The following is a 20,095-nucleotide window of genomic DNA, read 5'->3' as shown; positions in this document are numbered from 1 at the left end:
TGACACAATCAAGGGACAGAAAGCCAGCATGGTTGCAGCATCGAGAATGTCGGCCAGAGGGGGAGTGGGAGAAGGGGTGAACAGGGCCAGATCATAAAAGGTATTATAGACTGTGAAATAGAGTTTAAATGCATCATGGTTGCCATAGGAGCCACTTCAGGGTTGTCTTTCTTTGTGGGGAGAGGATTCATTCTGATAAACAGTTTGGGAAGATGACCTGGCTTATCACTTTTCACCCTTTTGGCTAAGATCAAGTGTAGAAAGATGACCTGGCTGCAGCAAGAGGTTGAAAGGTTGGTGTGAAGGGGCCAGAGAGGAGCTGGGAGCCCCATTGGAGAGGTGGTGGTGGCTTCTGGAGCTGATGCAGTGGAGATGGTGAGAGGAGGGCTCAGGAGACATTCTGGACAGGGCTGACACATGGGATAGAGGGGGCTGTTAGGGTTTAAAGGATGAAAATTGACTCCTGGGTTTCAGGTGTGAGCATCTGGGTGGTACCATCATGAGATGGGGGAAGCCATGGGCAGCAGTGTTGTGCTGGTTTGAGGGCAAAATCAACAGATCCAACAAACGCATGTGCCCATGTGTTCATAGCCACAGGTCTCACAACAGCCAAAAGGTAGGAACAACCCAGTGTCCACCGACAGATGAATGGATAAACACAACGTGGTCCACCCACACAATGGGACATTGTTCGGCCATTATGCTACACGAAAGAAGCCAGACCTCCAAGGTCACATATGTATGATTCCATTGATGTGAAATGTCCAAAATAGGCAAGTCCATAGAGACAGAAAGCAGCTTAGTGGTTACCAGGGAATGGGGGGAGGGGCTGCTTGATGGGCACAGGTTTTCTTTTTGGAGTGACAAAAATATTTTGGAACTAGATAGAGGAGATGGTTGCACAGCATTGTGAATGTACCTAATGCCACTGAATTGTTCACTTTAAAATGGTTAATTTTACGTTATGTGAATTTCACCTCAATTAACAAACGTTTTTTTTATAATAGATCTGTGCTTGAGCCCAGGATTTCTGGGCTGTAGCACGCTATGCTGATCAAGCGTCCGCACTAAGTTCAGCATCAATATGGTGACCTCCCGGGAGCGGGGGACCACCAGGTTGTCTAAGGAGTGGTGAACTGGCCCAGGTCAGAAACGGAGCAGGTCAAAACTCCCATGCTGATGAGTAGTGGGACTGCGCCTGTGAATAACCATTGCACTCCAGCCTGAGCAACTTAGCAAGACCCTGTCTCTTAAAAAAAAAGGAAAAAAGGGATCTGATTTCCCTGGGTTAAATTTGAGATGCCTAGGTATCCAAGGGGAGTTGTCAGGTAGTCAGTTGCATGTTCATATGTGAAAAGCAGTAGGGAATGACCGTTCTCACCTGTTCCTGTGGATATTGCTGCTTCCCGACTTCCCCTGGCCCACTCCCCGCTTTGGTGCAGGCCAAGGTGGGTGTGGGGGGGTCCGTGCTCCCATGCAGAGACCAGCGAGCCACACCTCAGCCTGGAACCCTGTCCCCGGGTGCTCTCTGCTGCGAGCCTGAACTTTATTCCTACAGGGCTTTCCTGTAGCACCTGCATTGGCAAGTGGTGTTAGCATCTTGATTCCAAGGCAAACCCAGAAGCCCCCACCAACTCCCTACATTTTATGGATAAGGTAGCACCCAGAGGCCCTCCACAGAGTGCCCAGGGCGTTCACAATGACCGTCTATCACTCACTCCTTGATCCTTTATTGATTGCTGCCAGGGGCCGTGCTCACCAGGTGGTGCTATCCTGGTGCCCCCTGGAGCTTGGGAGTTTCTCCAGGACATACTCTTCCCACTGAGCCCAGGTTACCAAAATGCTGCTTGATTGACCCTAGAATTGTGTACACAGCTATAGTCCCGTGTCATACAGAATAACTGTCAGTCGGGGTGCTCCTGAAGACCCAGTGGTGACTAAGAAACGGTTTTTGCCCTCAGAAAGCTCATGGACCTTGGGGGGCTGGGGCTTTCTCAACTCCGGTCCTATAACGCTCGGAATTTCTGTTCTTAACAGAGACTTAGTGAGGCTCTGGCCCCCTCTTTTACCTGGGAGGACAGCATTTTGAGTTTTTTAAAACTATCTAGAACTTTCTATGCACCAGGCACAGAGAGAAGTGCTTTCCCACCATGAAGCAGGTGCCACTATTAGCCCCACTGGAGAAGTAAGAAAGCTGAGGCTTAGGGGTTTAAATAACCTGCCCCAGAGGGTAGCTGATGTGCAACAGGGCTGGGACTCTGGTCCAAGAACTTGTTTTCTTATCTGAGTTCAGACCTGTGTTCTTACCTACTCTGCCCCGAGCGACCGCAGCCCCAACCCTCTCACTCACCAGGAGGAAGAGACTTGGGTTCTGGTTGCTGCTCCTCCATCAATTAGCTGTGTGACCTTGGGAACCTGCCTTTGTCAGGAGAATAATCCTTAAGGTCCTTCCTACTCATATAGGCCATGGAACAATGATTGTCCCTTCTTTCTTGAGTAGTATATGCATCAGTGGGAACCAGGCACCCAACCAATGCTTATTGATTCACCCAACTAGTATGCATGGAGCATCACTCTTCTCAGGGTGGGGACACAGCAGAAAACAAGAAAGGCAAGAATTCTTGTCCTCTGGAAGTTTCAGTGTTGTCATGGGGAGGCAGGCAAGAGACAGATAAATGATTAGAATATATAATACGTCAGGGAGCAGTGTGTCCAATAGAGAAAAATGAAATAGGGAAAGGGGGATGGGGAGCCGTGTGGGAAGTCTACGATTTTATTTTATTTATTTATTTTTTAAAATGAGACCTTTAATTAATTTATTTATTTATTTATTTATTTATTTATTTATTTTGGCTGCGTTGGGTCTTCATTGCTGTGCATGGGTTTTCTCTAGTTGCGGTGAGTGGGGGCTACTCTTCGTTGCAGTGCGAGGGCTTTTCATTGTGGTGGCTTCTTTTGTTGCGGAGCACGCTCTCTAGGCACGCGGGCTTCAGCAGTTGTGGCTCACAGGCTCTAGAGCACAGGCTCAGTAGTTGTGGCGCACGGACTTAGTTGCTCCGCGGCATGTGGGATCTTCCCGGACCAGGGCTCGAACCCGTGCCCCCTGCATTGGCAGGCAGATTCTTAACCACTGCGCCACCAGGGAAGCCCAGTCCTATGATTTTAAATAGAATGGCTGGAAAGGCCTCTCTAGGAAGGTGGCCCTTGAGTGGAGTCCTGAAGGAGGTGAAGGAAAGAGCATTGCAGGCAGAGGCGAGTACAAAGGCGCTGGGACTGGCATCTGCCTGGCGCAGTCAAAGACTAGCAAGGAGGCCCCATATGTGGAGCGGGTAAATGCAAATGGGGTCAGGAAGTACCAGGAAATCAGAGTCTCACGTGTGGGGCATGGTTAGTCCTCGAGGATTTGTAGAGCAAAGGAAATGACATGACCTGACTCATCCTTTAGCAGGGAGGTCCTGTCTACTGTGTTGAGAACCTGCCTCGGGGGGCATGGAGAAAGCAGCTAGGAGGTCATTGCAGAGGTCTGCGTAGGTGCTGATCAGATCCCAGCAGTGCAAAGGGCGGGAGTGATCACATTCTAGATATATCTTAACATAGAAGAACCAAGACTTTCATTTAAATCTAAATAGTAATTATCAAATGTTGATTTTAGATGGATCTATTGGAACTATTTAGATACTTCCCAGAATTGCTCATGAGACCCAAAGAAGAGGTCCAGAATTTATCCTAAACTTCCTAGGACTTTTCTGAAGGATCTATGGGCTGACTGTTCACATAGAAGAGAAGATTCTATCCACTCCAAGATTTTCCATCATCTTCTCAATCACTGTCTTCTGTGGGTTGACCACATACACGGGCAGTTCTCGGAAGGTTCCTGCAGTTCTCACAAAGGCAAAACAAACCCTTCACAGCCGTCCTCCCTGCTGTGGGAAAATGTGTTGGCGTTTCACTGATGCGTGGAGGCTCAAGTGAGGCGCAGCTCCTGTGGGCAGGACCCAGACAGAAGTGCCTGTCAAACCTGCTTGTCTGTGGCTGCTCAGCCAAGACTGTGGCTGGTCAACCATCGCTTCTCAAGGACAAGGAAGGCAAGTAAACGGAGTCTGTCCCCAGGAGAGCAGGTCATCATACCCAGGGAGGGTGGATAGGCCAAGAATGGGGTCCAAGAGCTGTCTACAGGGGAATGAGAGGGGCTGGCTTCCTCCTTATAAGGCGTGGAGGTGGTGCCTGGTTTGGGTACGAGAGGAGAAAGCATCTTGTCCCATTTTGCTTGGTTAAATTACTTGAACATTCTCTGGCTGCTAAGTACCACCTTAAGACAGTATGGGCCATGCTGGGTGAAAGGAATGCTCTGTTTAGTACTCTTATCTCTGCATCATTGCCCAGGACAAAAGAAAAGGAAGGAAGGTTTCTAAGTTCAGGTATAAAGTGAGTAAGACCAGCTGCCTCCTATCTGTGGTAAGGGTATAGCTGGACATTTACAATGGCACTTTGGTGCCGGATTTTAGCTGAGGGGTGCAAGGGAGCACCCCTTTTGTGCTTGGTGAACTTCTGCCTCACTCACCATATTTGTGGGTCATCAATTCCCTTAAGCTTCCTCTAACTCATTCTCCCTATTCTGGAGTACTGTGCATGCCTCCGTGTGTGTGTGTGTGTGTGTGTGTGTGTGTGTGTGTGTGTGTGTGTCTGCGTTTATCCTTCTTCCCTACATCACAGGCAAGCGAAGGTCTGCGCCTTGGGCTTTGAGAAGAATGTTGACATGGGAAAGGGTCAGATAGGAGGACCCACGTCTTAGAGGCTCAGGGCTCTTATAATCTAAGCCTCCCTCTAGAATTGCTGTAGGGTAAAAAGAGCATTTTATAGAGTTCAAAATATCCTTAGGGATCTCTGGACTAAATTTTCTTTACTGTTAGGACTAACCCTTATTTACATTGGGGCTGAGTTGCAAAGAAACTCCCACATTTTAAATTCCCATTTGGGGACCTGTCTTGAGCTGCTTCACTGCATGAAGCAGGGACTAGCATGGCTTCTACTCGGCTACGCCCACTTATACGCAAACCCCGGTGTGGCTGACAGGTCCCAGGAGCCAGGGGTAGTTGGTTGAGGTTTAGAGAGTCCTAGAGAGACCTGTCTTCAGCTGTCCTGGTAAGGCAGCTTGTCGCTTCAGCTGGCCCTGATTTTCTGAGTTCACTTTGATGGAAGTGGGAGTCTGTGAACAGTCAGGTGTTCCTTGGGAGTCCTGTGATGCTATGGTAGGCGGGGGCAGGGGTGGCAGTCAGACTAGAAGGCGCTCCCAGGGCAGGCTGTCACCCTCTGTGACCCAGCCCAGGGAAGGCTTTCCAGCCAGTCCTGGTTGTCAGGGCATGCATGGAGACCTGGGCATCTGGAGCTCCCAGAATTTGAGCTGCAGGCTGGAGATGTGCTCCCTGACCCAGACCCTTGGCAGCTATATCATATAATACCAGACAGCATGCCAGGGTGTAAGCTAAAAATAAAAGTTAATATTCCGTGAGCCCAAGTTTTTGGGTCACTGTCTCCTTGGAGCCAACTAATCCAGGGCCATTGACCTAAGTCAAAGGAAGGCATTTAGGTCCACCGTTCAGGGCCAGTGTATTTATTTTCCATCTGTTTTTGAATCTTCAGGCTCAGGCTTGATGCATATTAAGGGGGATATTTTATGAGAGATTTGTGGGGAACACAGGGTTTTATAAATGTGCTCCCCTCTCCTTTATTAAGTGGAAGGTTAAGAAATCCCGTCCTGGGAGTCAGAAGCAGTTCCCTTCTCCACTGATGCAGGACTGAGCCAATCAAGTCTTCTTCCCCCACGCCGCTGCCTTTTCCAGAATTTCCCCTCTTCAGCCAGCACCTGTCAACCTGGTCCGCTCCCACCATCTCTGTGCCCGGCACACATGAGGGTTGGCTCTTCTTCGCAGGACTGAGGGAAAAGCAAGAGAGGGGATGCCTCTACTGGTCTCTGATAGTTGGGCACCCAAACCATGTCACCTGTGAGAGAGAAAGGGGGGCACGGTGAATAATCATGCTTGGACAGGAAGTATCCCAGGTGCTCTAAGACTGATGGGCACCTTATCTATGATGACTTCCCTCTCCATTTGATCAACTGAGTTAATTTGATTGTTTTCTGAAACAATGAGTTTATGGTTGTTATTGAACCCATGCTTGCTCATTCTAAAAAGTTTAATTAATAGAAAAAAAGAAAGCAACAGATTTCCTAAAATTCCAGCACCACAAATAACGAGTATTAGCATCAGGGAACAGCATTCCAGAATCTACCTGCTCTCTTTCTCTGTTTCTCTGTTTCTATCTCTCTGTGTTTCTCTCTCTATCTGTCTCTCTCCCACACATTCAAGTGCACACACAAACACATACACACATACTGAACAATAGACAGATGGACAGATTAGACGGATGGGTGGATAAGTATATGGATTGAGGGACTGCTAGAGAGATAGATACACTAACATCATTCAACAAAAATGAGATCCACATGTTTTCAAAGTAAAATTTTAGCTTTACTTACATTTAAAATTAAATTATGACGGAATAGTTGAATGCAGTATAAGTGTTTCTCAACTCCAAGAACCATTACTTCCCTAAAAATCTCTTAACTAAGGTTAAGAGATTATGATAACCACGACAAGGCAGAGGCTTTATATAAAATCGACATGCCTCCGTTGAGACCTGGTTTTGTCACTGGCGGCCCCGAGCCCCTTGACACCACTGCACCCATTGCGGGGCTCGTCTGATGTTATGACATTTCTCAAAGTTTGGGGGAAAAACTTGTTTATCTTTCCATTGTTCCTATTTTGTGGCTGCTACCATTTCTTCTTCTTTTTTTTTTTTTTTACATGTTTTGGCTCATTTTGCGAGGCACTGGGGAAGAGAGACTCTGTGAGTCTTCTTCATTCAGCCCCTTTCCCATTTGGACTGGTTCTATGTGTAGAATCTGACCCAGAACCTTTGAGCTGGATGTGGCAGAAGTGGCTGCACTCACGAGATTGTCATCTGAGAAGGCGCAAGGGGACCCCCTAGATGCCTCGGTACACGTGGCAATGCATACCTGGGGGTCATGGGATCAGCTGAGGGGAACAGGATGCTGGCATGAGCAAGTGTAGGGATGGAACAGAGGAGGCCAGGAGGGAATGCAAAGCTGCCCCGGGGCAAAAGCACTCAGCTCCACTCAGGGCCTCCTGGGCAGGGGATGGATCTTGGCTGGGGGCGCTGGGCCAGCAGGGGCCAGCAGGCCTGGCCTCCTTGGCCATGCACTGGGGCTGCGTACCTGAGATCTTATTGCTGCCCCCCACCACTGTCCCAGAAGGACAGGCAGGGCCTGAGAAAGCAAAGACCATGGCCTTCACCAGGCAGGGCCAGACGGGGCTTGGAAGGGTTGCTCCTGGGGTTGATCCTCTGTCCTGGGTCCTTGGGTGGTTGACCAGTTAAAATCCTCTGCTATGAAAGTTGAACAGTTAGAATCCTGTCCTGGCCCCCAAGCCACCAGCCTGGCAGCCATGGAGAAAGTGGGTCCCATTTGGCCCTCCACCTCTTGACAAGCCCCCTCACACCTAGGTGCCAGGAGTGAATGTTTATTCCCCCAGGGGTATTTAAAGAGAACTTCACAGAAGGGCGATGATCATCACAAAAGAATCACTTGCTCAAGACAGGGATTTAGGCATAAATTATGTAGTGGGGGCCTGGAGACCACTTGATCATGCAAAGCAGTGCCAGCTTCATAGGTGTAACCTGTGCCCAGGGCCCCACACTTGGTTTAATGCTCTGCTGTCACTGACTAGAAATTCTGGATACTTTTTAAACAAGGGGCCCATATTTTCACTTTGTACCGGGCTCTGTGGATTGTGTAGCTGGTCCTGATGCAAGGTGGAAGGTCATCCTGATTTGGAGGGCCGCACCCCAGTGATGCAAACATCTACTGGGTAGAGATCCCAGGAGCTTGAGAACTTTCCATTCAAGTGTGTGGTTGACAGCTTGGACGTAGCTGGGCACTCCAGGACTTGGGCAAGTTTCCAAATCCCCTTTGCCCCTCTGTATTAGTTTCCCAGGGCTGACATAATACATTACCACAACAGAAATTTATTTGCCCTCAGTTCTGAAAGCTAGAAATCCAAAATCTAGGTGCCAGCAGGTCCAGCCTCCCTCTGAAGGTATAGGAGAGAATCTGTTCCATGCCTTTCTCTGAGCCTTGGGTGTTGCTGGCAATCCTTGGCGTCCCTTGGCTTCTATGAGCATCGCTCCGATCTCTGACTCAGTTGTCACATGGCTTCTCCCTGTGTGTCTGTCTCTGGGCCTCTTCTCTTCTTATAAGGTCAGTAGTCATGTGGGATTCAAGGCCCCACCCTAATGACCTTATCTTGATCACATCTGCAATGATCCTGTCTCCAAATAAAGTCACATTCACAGGTACTGGGGGTGAGGACTTCAGCATTTTTTTTTTTTTTTTTTTCCGGTACGCGGACCTCTCACTGTTGTGGCCTCTCCTGTTGCAGAGTACAGGCTCCGGACATGCAGGCTCAGCAGCCATGGCTCACGGGCCCAGCCGCTCCGTGGCATGTGGGATCTTCCCGGACCGGGGCACGAACCCACATCCCCTGCATCGGCAGGCGGATTCTCAACCACTGCACCACCAGGGAAGCCCAAGCATATCTTTTAAGGGGACACAATTCAGCCTATAAAGCCCTGATTCATGAGCATCCATTGACTGTTCCCTGAAGAAACCAGGAATGAACCGCCTGAGGACAGAACTCCTGTCCTCAGCTTGCTCCCCCTCCTCCCTCAGCCAGTGAGACCCCTGGGCCCTTTCCCACCCACACCCCTGCCGGCAGATCCATCTCTCTGAGTACAAGACTTAGGGGAAGGGTGTCAGTGAATCTGGCCCCATGGTGACCAAGACACACTGGGTAGCTATTGCACCTGTCCACTCTCCTTGGTATTCCAGGGTTCAAAGTTCAGTTTCCTTCTAGAAACCTGCTTTCAAGCCCCAAGGAAGCTTTTATAGTTACTGAGTAAACGGTAGGGGTCAAAGATCTGTCGAATTATTTCCTGGATCAGAGTTTGCTTTCTTTTTTCCCCCTTGCATTAGTCTTTGGTGCCCAATCTTTGAGTTTGGGTACAAGTCACATGGCTTGAAATAGATATGAGATCATCTTAGCACTGGTTTTCGGGCTCTTCCCATCCAGCCCCGTCCTGCCAGCACCACACCCGGCCTCGGAGAGAACACGGGATCGCATCCCACTGTGAGGAGTGCCTACAAAAACGAATGTGAGCAGCTTTTGGTGAGTCCTTGCTAAAGACTGGGCTCCTCGCGTGGATTGTGGGGGGCTGTTCATGGGGACAGGACCCTCCAACAACCATCTCCTCTTTTTCTTAGTTTACAAGGGTTGATTTGCTCTGGTTTTCAAGCATTTTTCGTGTACAGACCTCTTCAAGAGGTATTTGACTCCAGCCAGTCCAGCTTGTCATTCCAGATGAAAAGAACCAAATCATAGGAATTCACGAGTCTGAGAGAAATGCTCCCAGCTGTGCCCAAGATAATGCACAAGGACGGTCACTGCGGCAGTGTGTTGGAGAAAAAGGCGAAATGACCTAATGCCTGCCCACAGGAGCACCAACTATGGTTTCTTAGTATAATTGAATCCAGTACTCAGTTAAAAAATATCTCAAGGGCTTCCCTGGTGGCGCAGTGGTTGAGAGTCTGCCTGCCGATGCAGGGGACGCGGGTTCGTGCCCTGGTCTGGGGTATCCCACGTGCCGCGGAGCGGCTGGGCCCGTGGGCCATGGCCGCTGAGCCTGCGCGTCCGGAGCCTGTGCTCCGCAACGGGAGAGGCCACAGCAGTGGGAGGCCCGCGTACCGCAAAAAAAAAAAAAAAAAAATCTCAAGCTGCACGTATCCATTTGCTAAACCTCAAAAACAGGCAGAGTGTAGGGCCATGCCCAGCACCACACTGTTTATGCGGTTTCTGTTGGCACAAAGAATCATGCAGAAGTGCCATGCAGTGTTTTAGACACACTCATATGCAGCACGTGGCCCAGCAGTTACCTGTGGGCAGAGAGCGAGGAGCAGGACCAGGAGACAACAGGCCTGGGCTGTCACGAACTGCACTTCCTTAAAAAGGAGGCCAGGGCTTCCCTGGTGGTGCAGTGGTTGAGAGTCCGCCTGCCGATGCAGGGGACATGGGTTCGTGCCCTGGTCCAGGAAGATCCCACATTCCACGGAGCGGCTGGGCCCGTGAGCCATGGCCGCTGAGCCTGTGCGTCCGGAGCCTGTGCTCTGCAATGGGAGAGGCCACAACAGTGAGAGGGCTGCATACCGCAAAAAAAAAAAAAAAAGGAGGCCAGGTGCAAAGTGTTAAGATGGGTTGAATCTGCATGGCAGGTACATGGATATTTTATATCATTTGCAGGACTTTTTTAGTATGCTTGAAACAAGCTACAGGTTAAAAGCATCTTAGGGTTATGTAGATGGATCAGTGGGCTAATGACCTTGTGCCAGGGCTGGAGGGAGGAGGGGCTCAGGCGGGGCAAAGTTGTGGAGGTGGCTCATTACAAAGCCGGGGGTGGGGTGTGTGTTCTGTGGCTGGCAGGGCCCCCCTGAGGTCCTCTTAACAGAAGGTCTTGTATCTTAGACGTGATTGTGCCTACCCCCTCCCAAATCACCCTTTCATAAGATATTAACATCACAGGTACACTGTGTGTCTGTTTATGCACATCTGTGCCTTATACACAGAAGAGTAAGAATTTTTGCTCAAGAATCCATTTTTGACCCCTTGGAAGCTCTGTCACTCCTGTTAAGAATGCACGTTCTAGATCCATCTGGTTTTTAATGTCACCCTCATTCGGTAAACCAATTCCCCAGGCCAGGGGCAGCTTCCTGAGTTTTAAAGGCAAATCCAGTCTCCTGGATCCAAAAGAAACCCAGTTCTTCTTGCTCTGCCCCAGGTAGAGCAATCGACTTGATATCAACAGTAAGAATCGATAGTGTCCTCTTGCTGGTCACGGGACACTAGGGCCGGATCGGGTGTCATGTCCTCTCCAAATTGGTCATTTCCTCCCTACTGGTGACGTGGGGAAGAGGGTTTGGATGGAAAGGTCCTCTGTACAGGAAGCTGTGTCCCTGATCCCAGCCCTCCATGGCTGCTCTTCCCATTCAGGGTGCTCAGGCCCAGCCATGGCAGAACTGTGCCACACGGACTCCTCGCTGACCGCCCTGGATGAGGAGATGCTGTGGGAGAAGATGGAGGACCACCGCTGCAGGATCGTGCGCAGCATCTGCCCCAGCCGCCTCACCCCCTACCTGCGCCAGGCAAAGGTGCTGGACCAGCTGGACGAGGAGGAGGTGCTGCACAGCCCCAGGTTCACAAACACGGCCATGAGAGTTGGTGAGGACCTGCATCCTGGCCACCGTGGCCCCAGCAGGCCCTTTCTGCAGAGCCTGCTCAGTGCAGGTTGCACCGGGAAGGCCCGTGTGAGGGCAGGGAGTGCAGGACTTTAAAGAACAACACCAAGGGGACCCGAGGTCCAGTCATGGGGACTGTATTAGTGTCCCAGAGCTGCCACAACAAATGATCACAAACCAGGTGGCTTAAAACAGCAGAAACGTCTTCTCTCACAGTTTGGAGGCCAAAAGTCTGAAGTCAAGGTGTCAGCAGGGCTGTGCTCCCTCTGAAGGCTCTAGGGGAGAAAACTTCTTGCCTCTTTCTGCTGCTGGTGGTCCCAGCATCCTTGGTTTGTGGCCACATCACTCCAATCTCTGCCTCTATTTTCACGTGGGCTTCATCTTTGCATCTTCTCCCCTTCTGTCTCTTATAAGGGCACTTGTGATTGGATTTAGGGCCCACCTGGATAACGCAGGAGGATCTCATCTTGAGATCCTTACCTTAATTACATTTGCAAAGCCTTTTCCAAAAAAGGTCCCATTGGTAGGTTCCTAGTGGACATAACTTTGGGACCCATGACTCAACCCACTCCAGATGTCTTTGGAGCTGATTCTGATTGTCTGATTAGCTGTGTTTATTCATTCAGAAACCGGGAAGCTAATAGTTTCATCACATAAGGTTGTTAGGAGAATTGAATGGGTTACAACTTATCAGATACTCATCTCAAAGCCTGGGCCATGGAAAGCAGGCAGTAAGTGGTAGCTATCAATATGACACTATTTGTGCCTGTTGCCTTATGACCATTAAAGGAGAAATGAAGTCAAGCTACTAATTCAAGCTGAGAGTGAGGGGATCTGGGTGGGCTGGGAAGGCCCAAGTTTCTCTGGGACCCAGGACCTGGGGCGCTGCTATTTGCTTCTTTCCCCCAACCTGCTTTGTATACATGTGTCTGCATGTGTCCACCAACAAACCTGGGAAGTCTTGAGAGCAAAGATCGTCCTCCTGAGTCTTTTATCCCCAACTCTTAGCACTTGTGTTGTAGCAGTTCCTCAATAAATATCAGCCTGGCCCTTCTCGAGACTGACCACCATCATGGGAATAAATGGAGCAGTGAGGACCCCACCCCAGGGGCCCTGGAAAACTGCTTTGACCTCCTGATTTCTAGATGTGCAAGGATGCCCCTCCCTGCACCCTGCTCCCCTCATGGGAAGCCCGCCTAGCACCTGGTCAGCTAAGACTGTTCTCTCTCCAAAGGGCACTTGCTGGATTTGCTGAAGACTCGAGGGAAGAACGGGGCCATCGCCTTCCTGGAGAGCCTGAAATTCCACAACCCTGACGTCTACACCCTGGTCACCGGGCTACAGCCCAGCGTGGACTTCACAAACTTCAGTGGTGAGAGCTGGGTCTTTTATGTAACCCGGGGTGAGGGGGTGTCCCGCCTTGACTGCAGGCCGTTCCAGACATTTCCCTGCTCCCTTCAAGCTGACATTCCTGTCCCTGTGCTCTGCACACCCCCAACCCCGCACTCTGGGGGTGAGGAGACCCCCTACACACACACTAACCATAGTGGGGGTGGGTAGGCAGAGCCCATGACCTTGGGTTCTAAAAGAAAAAGTTTGTCCCCAACTATCCAACACCAAGAGAAGAACCCTCACAGGTCGTGGAATCTGCATTTGAGAGGTGCAGGCAAAGAGGAAGTGTGTCATTTCCTAGGAGACCTTTACTTGGTGCTTGAGGTGGAGGGGAGCCCGGTCCCACCCTGTCCCACCTGGCTCTGGCTCTCAGGAGGGGCCGCCAGAGGGGAAAAGGAGAGGAGCTGCTAAGTAAAGGTTTACACCGGCTGGGTGGGAGATGAGGCCATGTTTATTAATTGAGTAATTTTAGGCTTCTCTGGAGGAGCTGTTGAAAGATTTAGGTATTCAAAGGAGCAGGCAACATCACTCAAAACTGTGGCTAAGAAAACGTTTCTGCCTGTTTGGCATCACAGTCCATATTTATGTGATTCAGAGTTCTGTTATATAGATTCTTTGCTATGTTTTCCTTAGGATGACGTGAGAACGAGCATCGAGCACGGCTCAGCCGACTGGGGGGAAGTTGGGTCTGAAGAGCAGGATCCCACAGGGAAGCCAAGAAGGGGTAGTCCTTGTATCAGAATTGCCTGTCACGCTTTAGTTCACCAAAATATTCAGTCCTGTTGACCCTGGAAGCGTTTAAGGCGACCAACAGATTAGGGGGGGGGTCCTGCTCGAGAGTCCGGGCACAGGAGGCAAGACTCTGGAGGATGAAGAGCCCCTGGGCCCACTGCCCCGTCCCGCAGGGCTCATGGAGACGTCCAAGCTGACCGAGTGCCTGGCCGGGGCCATCGGCAGCCTGCAGGAAGAGCTGAGCCAGGAGAAGGGGCAGAAGGAGGCCCTGCTGCGGCAGTGTCAGCAGCTGCAGGAACACCTGGGCCAGGCCGAGGCCCGGGCCGAGGGCTTGCGCCAGCTGGAGGCCGACCACGGCCGCATGAAGCACGAGGTCAGTGCCCACTTCCACGAGGTGCTGAAGCTGAAGGACAAGATGCTGAGTCTCTCGCTGCACTACAGCAACGCGCTGCAGGAGAAGGATCTGGCCACCACGCGCTGCCGTGGCCTGCAAGAGGAGGTATCGGGGATGCCGCTCGGGGTGCCCATCCTGACCTGCTGCTCCCCACCCCGTGCCTCTGCACTCGCTGGTCCATCTCCTGGAACTCCCACCCCCACTCCCTGTGACGCCCCTGCAGGAAGCTGACCTTTCTCCTCCACCAGGGCCCCCTTGCATAGGCTATGTGGCCTCGAGCCCGCCCTGCCCTGTAATTGCCTGGTCTGCGAAGTGCCCACCATGGGGACCCCGCCTGCCTGTGTCTGGGGGCCCATCTGGCTATTCTGGGAGTGGTGGACGCACCCAGGCCCCACTCCCCTCCGGCAGTGTCAGTAACCATGGGGACAGTGGACCTCTATCGGCCCCTCCTTTGTCTTTCTCAGCTGGTCCTGGATTCAGGTGGGAGAACAGGAGTGTTGTTATTTAGGGGCCCTTAGACCCCAGCAGTCTTTCACTCATTTTTCTGTTGAGGATAATCATCTTCTTATTGACCTGCAAGAGTTCTTTATGGAGGATATTCATTCCTTGTCATTTTGGCATTTGCTTTTGCTTTTAACTATGGCACTGTTTGATTTTAGTTTTTTAAACTTTATTTAGAAAGAATTTCTAATTTCCCCAAAAATATACACATAAAAATACAAAGGACTTCCACATACCCTTACTTTATCACTTGTGCTCTCTCTCTCTGTCTCTCTCTCTCCACACATACACACACTTTTTCCTGAACCACCTGAGTTGCGTACATCATGGCCCTTTACCCCTAAACATTTCAGAGACTATTTCCTAAAAATAAGATATTCTCTTATATAACCGTAGTACAGTTATCAACTTCATAAAATTACATTGATACAATCCTTTAATCTAATCTACTGTACGTGTTCCAGTTTTATCAGTTGACCTAAATTACATCCTTGATGGCATTTTCCCTCCAGTCCAGGATCCAGATCAGGATCAGGTATTGTACCAAAATCGCCAGTCACACTATTACTCCCTGCAGCTAGTAAGCAATCTGGGGGTCAGGGGGAGGTGTTTTGAGGCCAGCAAGCACCCCTGCTCCTTGTCGACACTCCCCTCTGGACTTAGCCTCACCGGGGATTCTTGCTCGAGCGTGTCTTTACTCTAGTGGCTGCAGAATGATAAGCCCCATCTCCAGTGCTTTCTCCAGTGACCAGTTTACCCTCGGCATCCTGGCTGTGAGAACGAGACTTTCCTTTTCCGCACTTATGCATCTGTTATTGGCATAGACATGTGGATTCCCATTTCCAGTGATCTAAAACATATTATTGTCCTAAGCGAGTTTGGTGCTCAAAGTGTCCTAGATTTGGCTGTGGGAGCCCCATCAATCTGCTCTGTGTCCTGGGACATGCCCCCGCGTTTTCTTAGCACGGACTTTCTTTGCATCATCACAAAATATTCCAGGATCATCTCGTACCCACCCTGCCTCAGCTCCAGGGTCAGCCATCTCTCCAAGGAGCCCCAGTTCCTTTTAGAGACCAAGATCCAGTATGCTCATTGCTACTGGGGTGTCTTTGCTTCTCGGCCCTTTCAGTGGACAGGGCTAGGAAACGTGCACATAGATACACAAGTATACATACACATACAAATATGCATAGGCACATATGCACGCAAGTATGCATATACACGTACCTGCACATGTTTTAGAAATCATGAGTTCACGCCCAAACCTCTAATTCCAGTAGATCCCCCAGGGTTTCTTCTTGCTGTGCCCCACTCCATACTGTGTGCTCTTTCCTCAGTGAGAACCCTAGCTCCCACTTTAACACATTCCTCTCTTGCTCGGTCCTGTGGTACATCTGAAATAGATTCAGAATTGCTTTGCCCGTACCAGTACAATGGACTAGACCAGGATTTGTAATTCTCTCCCTGCCACCACCCAACCCTGCCCTAGGCTATTTAGTTAAATACTGTGTTCGTAAGTTATTGTGGCTGCCCTCCATCTTCTCTTTCTCTGCCTCTGCCTCACCCCTTTCTCTCTCTCCCTTCATGTGGTTACGGTATTAGCTTGAAATATAATTAGGTTCATTTGTTTGGTTTACTTTCAGTTTTAGGCCTCCTCCTTCCAGATCTTAATGATTTAATTTTTTTTTTTTTTTTTTTTTTTGTGGTACACGGGCCTCTCACTGTTGTGGCCTCTCCCATTGCAGAGCACAGGCTCCGGACGCGCAGGCTCAGCGGCCATGGTTCACGGGCCCAGCCGCTCCATGGCATGTGGGATCTTCCCGGACCAGGGCACGAACCCGTGTCCCCTGCATCGGCAGGCGGACTCTCAACCACTGCACCACCAGGGAAGCCCTAATTTTACTTTTTGAATCTGGAGAATATGATATGCCTAACCTAGTTATTAGCCCATAGCAGGAACTTGGTAATTGCTTATGGAAAGTTTGCTAACTAGATGTCAGAGGGAAAAAGTCCAAGTCCAAATGTTCTTCCTTCTCCACTTGACCCCAACCCTGGAGTGAGTGATGAACTCCACCCTGACATCCAGACCTCCTGGGTTTGCCTTATAGGGAAACTCCCCTCTTCCCAGGGACACCACACCTGAGATGGGGAGAGGCCAGGCCCATCAGCTCGAGGTGCAAGTTTCTCTTGGACCACTACCCAGCAGGACCGAGGCCAGCAGGACCTGGCCAGGTCGTTTACAGAGCTCATAGCCCTGCACATGCAGCCCACTGGGTGGGAGGCGGCTCATACTAGCACACAGAGTTCAAGTGTGTCTGAATAGACCAGGTCCTGTATTCCCAGGTATCTCTGCTCTATTTGACTTGACTTTCCTCTTTTTTACTTACTGATTTTCATGAATCCAATTTCCCTTCATCTGACGTGTTTAGCAGAATATGGAAAGGCAGAGAAGCAGGGCCATGCTGGAGGAGGCTTACTGGACATTCATTCCCGGCTGTGCTGGCTGTCAGATGCAAGAGCTGGTGGCCAGGGCTCCTTGTTCTGTCCCTGAGGACCCCAGCCGAGTGATTTAACCCCTATACCTCATCTGTAAAATAAAGCTAAACTGTCTTTCCTGTCCCGCAGGGACTGGAACTATTCATTAGGTAAAATCCTTTAATGGATTTTGAAATCTCCGGAGAGGGACCTCTTTGAGTATGAACAGCATCATCCTTAAGGAGAAAGGTTGAGAACGACAGCTGGCTCCTGGTCTAGTGGAGAAACAGCAGTTACATTCTCCCTCTTGATCTCCATCCTGGTAGCTGTATCTGATGAAGCAAGAGCTGCAGCGAGAGAAGATGTCTTCTTCCTGTGAGCGGGAATTTCGAGAGCGGTCCCTGAAGATGACGAATGAGCTGGAGCCTGGAGATGAGGAGCTGAGCCGCCTGAAGGAGGAGAATGAGAGGCTCCGCTCCCTGACCTTCAGCCTGGTGGGTCCTGGTGCCTCCAAGGGTCAGCTTCCTGCCCTGGTCCCCACAAGATTCAGCTTCCTTCCCTGGTGGCCAGCGGAGAGTGTCCTTGACCTTGGCCTGTGGCCTCCAGACTGTGGGATTTCTGACAAGTGGTCCTATTGAGGTGTGGTTAAGACCTGGGTGAGATGAAACCTAGTGACTCATCTCCACGGCTCCTTCTCACATCCCTCCTTCCCGCTCTTCCCAGCCCCCAAATGTTAGCAGAATTGATAGCTGTTGCACACATATTCGAAAGTCTTACTCAGCTGGTTTGCTGCTGCCCTGTTGTTTGGAATAGATGAGGCTGATTATAAATGATGAGATTAGTTTAAGGTTGTGGGAGCAGGGCAACGTTTCTGCCTGCAAAATATTCTGCCGCCCTGCCCATGCAGGCATGAGGGAGTGGGGAATGGTAGGATGCAGAGAAGTTAGTGATGCCAAAGCCTTGGAATTATGCAAGCCCTCTGCCTCTCCTCTCCAATCCCTTTCAGTCAATAAATATCTATTTTTTGAACTAATCCTTCAATAGACGTTCATGGGGTGTGGGGCAGGCCACCGCCTGGCACTGCCACCCCGTGGCCTGAACTGTGCCATCACTCATAAAAGTGAGCATGAGCAGGGAATGACCCACCCGTTGGTGTTCCCCCTCCTGGAAGCTCTGCTTGTGGATTTGTGGAAGGAGCAGCCTGAAGGTGCCTAAACAGTGGAGGTGCTATGCTACCCTCAGAGGCTTTCAGCTTCCTGTACTTTGTTTCCTAGCCATGCACACTTGGAGCTGAAATTCATGTTCTCCATTTTGATTGCTGACCTTGCCTTTTTTCCTGCCTGATGTGCAGTAATAAGGCTAAATCCGTCCACACACCATCCTTGAAGCTTCCTGCCTCCGATCCTTGGGACGAGATGATGGGGATGCTTCCCCAGGGGCAGGCCTTTGGGGAGCTCAGGGTCCCTGGGCTGACCTCTCTTTGCACCAGGCGGAGAAGGACATTCTGGAGCAGAACCTGGATGAGGCCCTGGAGAGCAGGCAGGAGCTGGTGAACCGCATCCACTCTCTGAGGGAGCGGGCCATGGCCGCTGAGAGACAGCGAAAGCAGGTGACCCTTCTGGGCCGTGTTTAGGGGCTGGGCTGCCTGGGGGAGGAAGCAGATTCTTTAATCCACACTGAGCTTAAAACCAGTTTTGCCTAACGAATGCATGGGCCTGTTCGTTGATTTCTTTGTCAAAACTAGATTGGGCACCAACTCACAGTCAAAGACTAGAGGTCACGTCTACTTTGTGGGGTGGGGAGAAAACATGTCAGGCAAACAAGTGATTAAAACACAGAGTGATTTCAATTAGGGGCCCCAGGGTGAGAGCCAGGGATTTCTTTAGTTGCTATAAAAGGCAAGGGGAGGATGAGAGAAAGGAGATGGTGGAAGAGAATGAGGCAGGTAGAGGGAAAATATTTATGCATTTTGGGACATGGAATAAACAAAACACAAATAGACATGCAGCACCCATGCATATTTTGATGACCAAATTAAAATATAATCAACACAGCAACTCTGTAGATGCACATGGAATCCAGCACTTAAGAAACGAGCGTGAATTCACCTTATTTCCCCTCTAGAACCACCCCCCTCCCTCTCCTCGAGGCTCCCCCACCACCCATCCTCAGCCTCGCCCTCACAGCCACTGACCTTCATGGGCCATGTTTGTCCCCCTCTGTCCAGTACTGGGAAGAGAAGGAGCAGACCCTGCTCCAGTTCCAGAAAACCAAGGTGGACTGCGAAATCTACAAGGAGAAGATGAACGTCCTGCAGAGCCAAGTGGTCGAGCTGCAGAAGGAGCGGGACCAGGTACCCTGGAGAGGCAAGGGGCCGGCCTGGCTGTCGGGCTGAGGGGCTCCGAGAACAGAAGGTGCTGCGCCGGCGCCGGCAGAGTCTCGGGAGGTCGGGAGGCTCGGGAAGGCCCCGCCCCTCTGGGTGTGGCCGAGGGCAGGCCGGCCGGGTCACCCGCCCTCGATGGCAGCAGGTTCCAGACTCAGGGTCTCTCTCCCGGTCCCTGGGAGGTTTCTTGACTCCCCTCGACTGTCATCTCCTGCCATGCCTGCTGTACAGCGTCCTCCCTCTTTTCATTTCTAACAGTGGTTTGTGTGCACCCCACCTATTGGGTGTTACTAAAACTACACACATTTACGTGAACTGTAAATGGTGGTAAGCTGCAGAATGAGCTGTGTATGGTGCGCACAGGGGAAGTCCAGGATAACCGCGGGGCAGAAATGGGAGGCTTTCTCTAGCTGGACTTCTCCGTGGTGGCGGCACAGCCTCTTTATCCTCTGGGCGTCGATCCGTTCTATCTCGGCTCGCAGGCCTACTCAGCGAGGGATGGATCCCAGATGGAGATTTCTCACAACCTGGCAGAGAAGGACGCACTCCGCAGGAAGGTGTTTGAGCTGACAGACCAGGTCTGCGAACTGCGCCAGCAGGTCCAGCGGCTACAAGTGCAGGCCGAGTCGCTGCCAGGGGTGAGCTCTGCTGCTGCTTGGGTGGGGCGGGGGGTGGGGGGGATGCAGGGTGTGCTGGGGTGGGACCGAGCCGGCCGCACGGGCCCTGCTGGCACCACCGGATTCAGCTCCATCCACCACGCTGGCTCCCGTGAGCGTACTGTGTGGTCAGAGGTTGA

At 50.9% G+C, this 20,095-nt stretch overlaps 1 protein-coding gene across 1 annotated transcript in view; it reads left to right on the top strand.

Moving 5' to 3' along the window:
- Positions 1-11,194: 11,194 nt before the first annotated feature.
- CARD14 (caspase recruitment domain family member 14) overlaps positions 11,195-20,095 on the top strand; it is a gene marked incomplete at its 5' end in the record, with an annotated part of 21,984 nt that continues 13,083 nt past the window's right edge. Inside the window, 7 exon segments of the mRNA XM_082604498.1 lie at positions 11,195-11,405; positions 12,657-12,794; positions 13,720-14,045; positions 17,243-17,410; positions 18,406-18,525; positions 19,144-19,269; positions 19,782-19,937. Of these exon segments, the coding sequence (XP_082460624.1) occupies positions 11,195-11,405; positions 12,657-12,794; positions 13,720-14,045; positions 17,243-17,410; positions 18,406-18,525; positions 19,144-19,269; positions 19,782-19,937 (1,245 nt within the window).

Source organism: Mesoplodon mirus (genome assembly GCF_964341445.2).
Source record: "Mesoplodon mirus genome assembly, chromosome: 18".
Classification (NCBI taxonomy): Eukaryota; Metazoa; Chordata; class Mammalia; order Artiodactyla; family Ziphiidae; genus Mesoplodon; species Mesoplodon mirus.
This window is presented reverse-complemented; position numbering and strand designations above follow the sequence as displayed.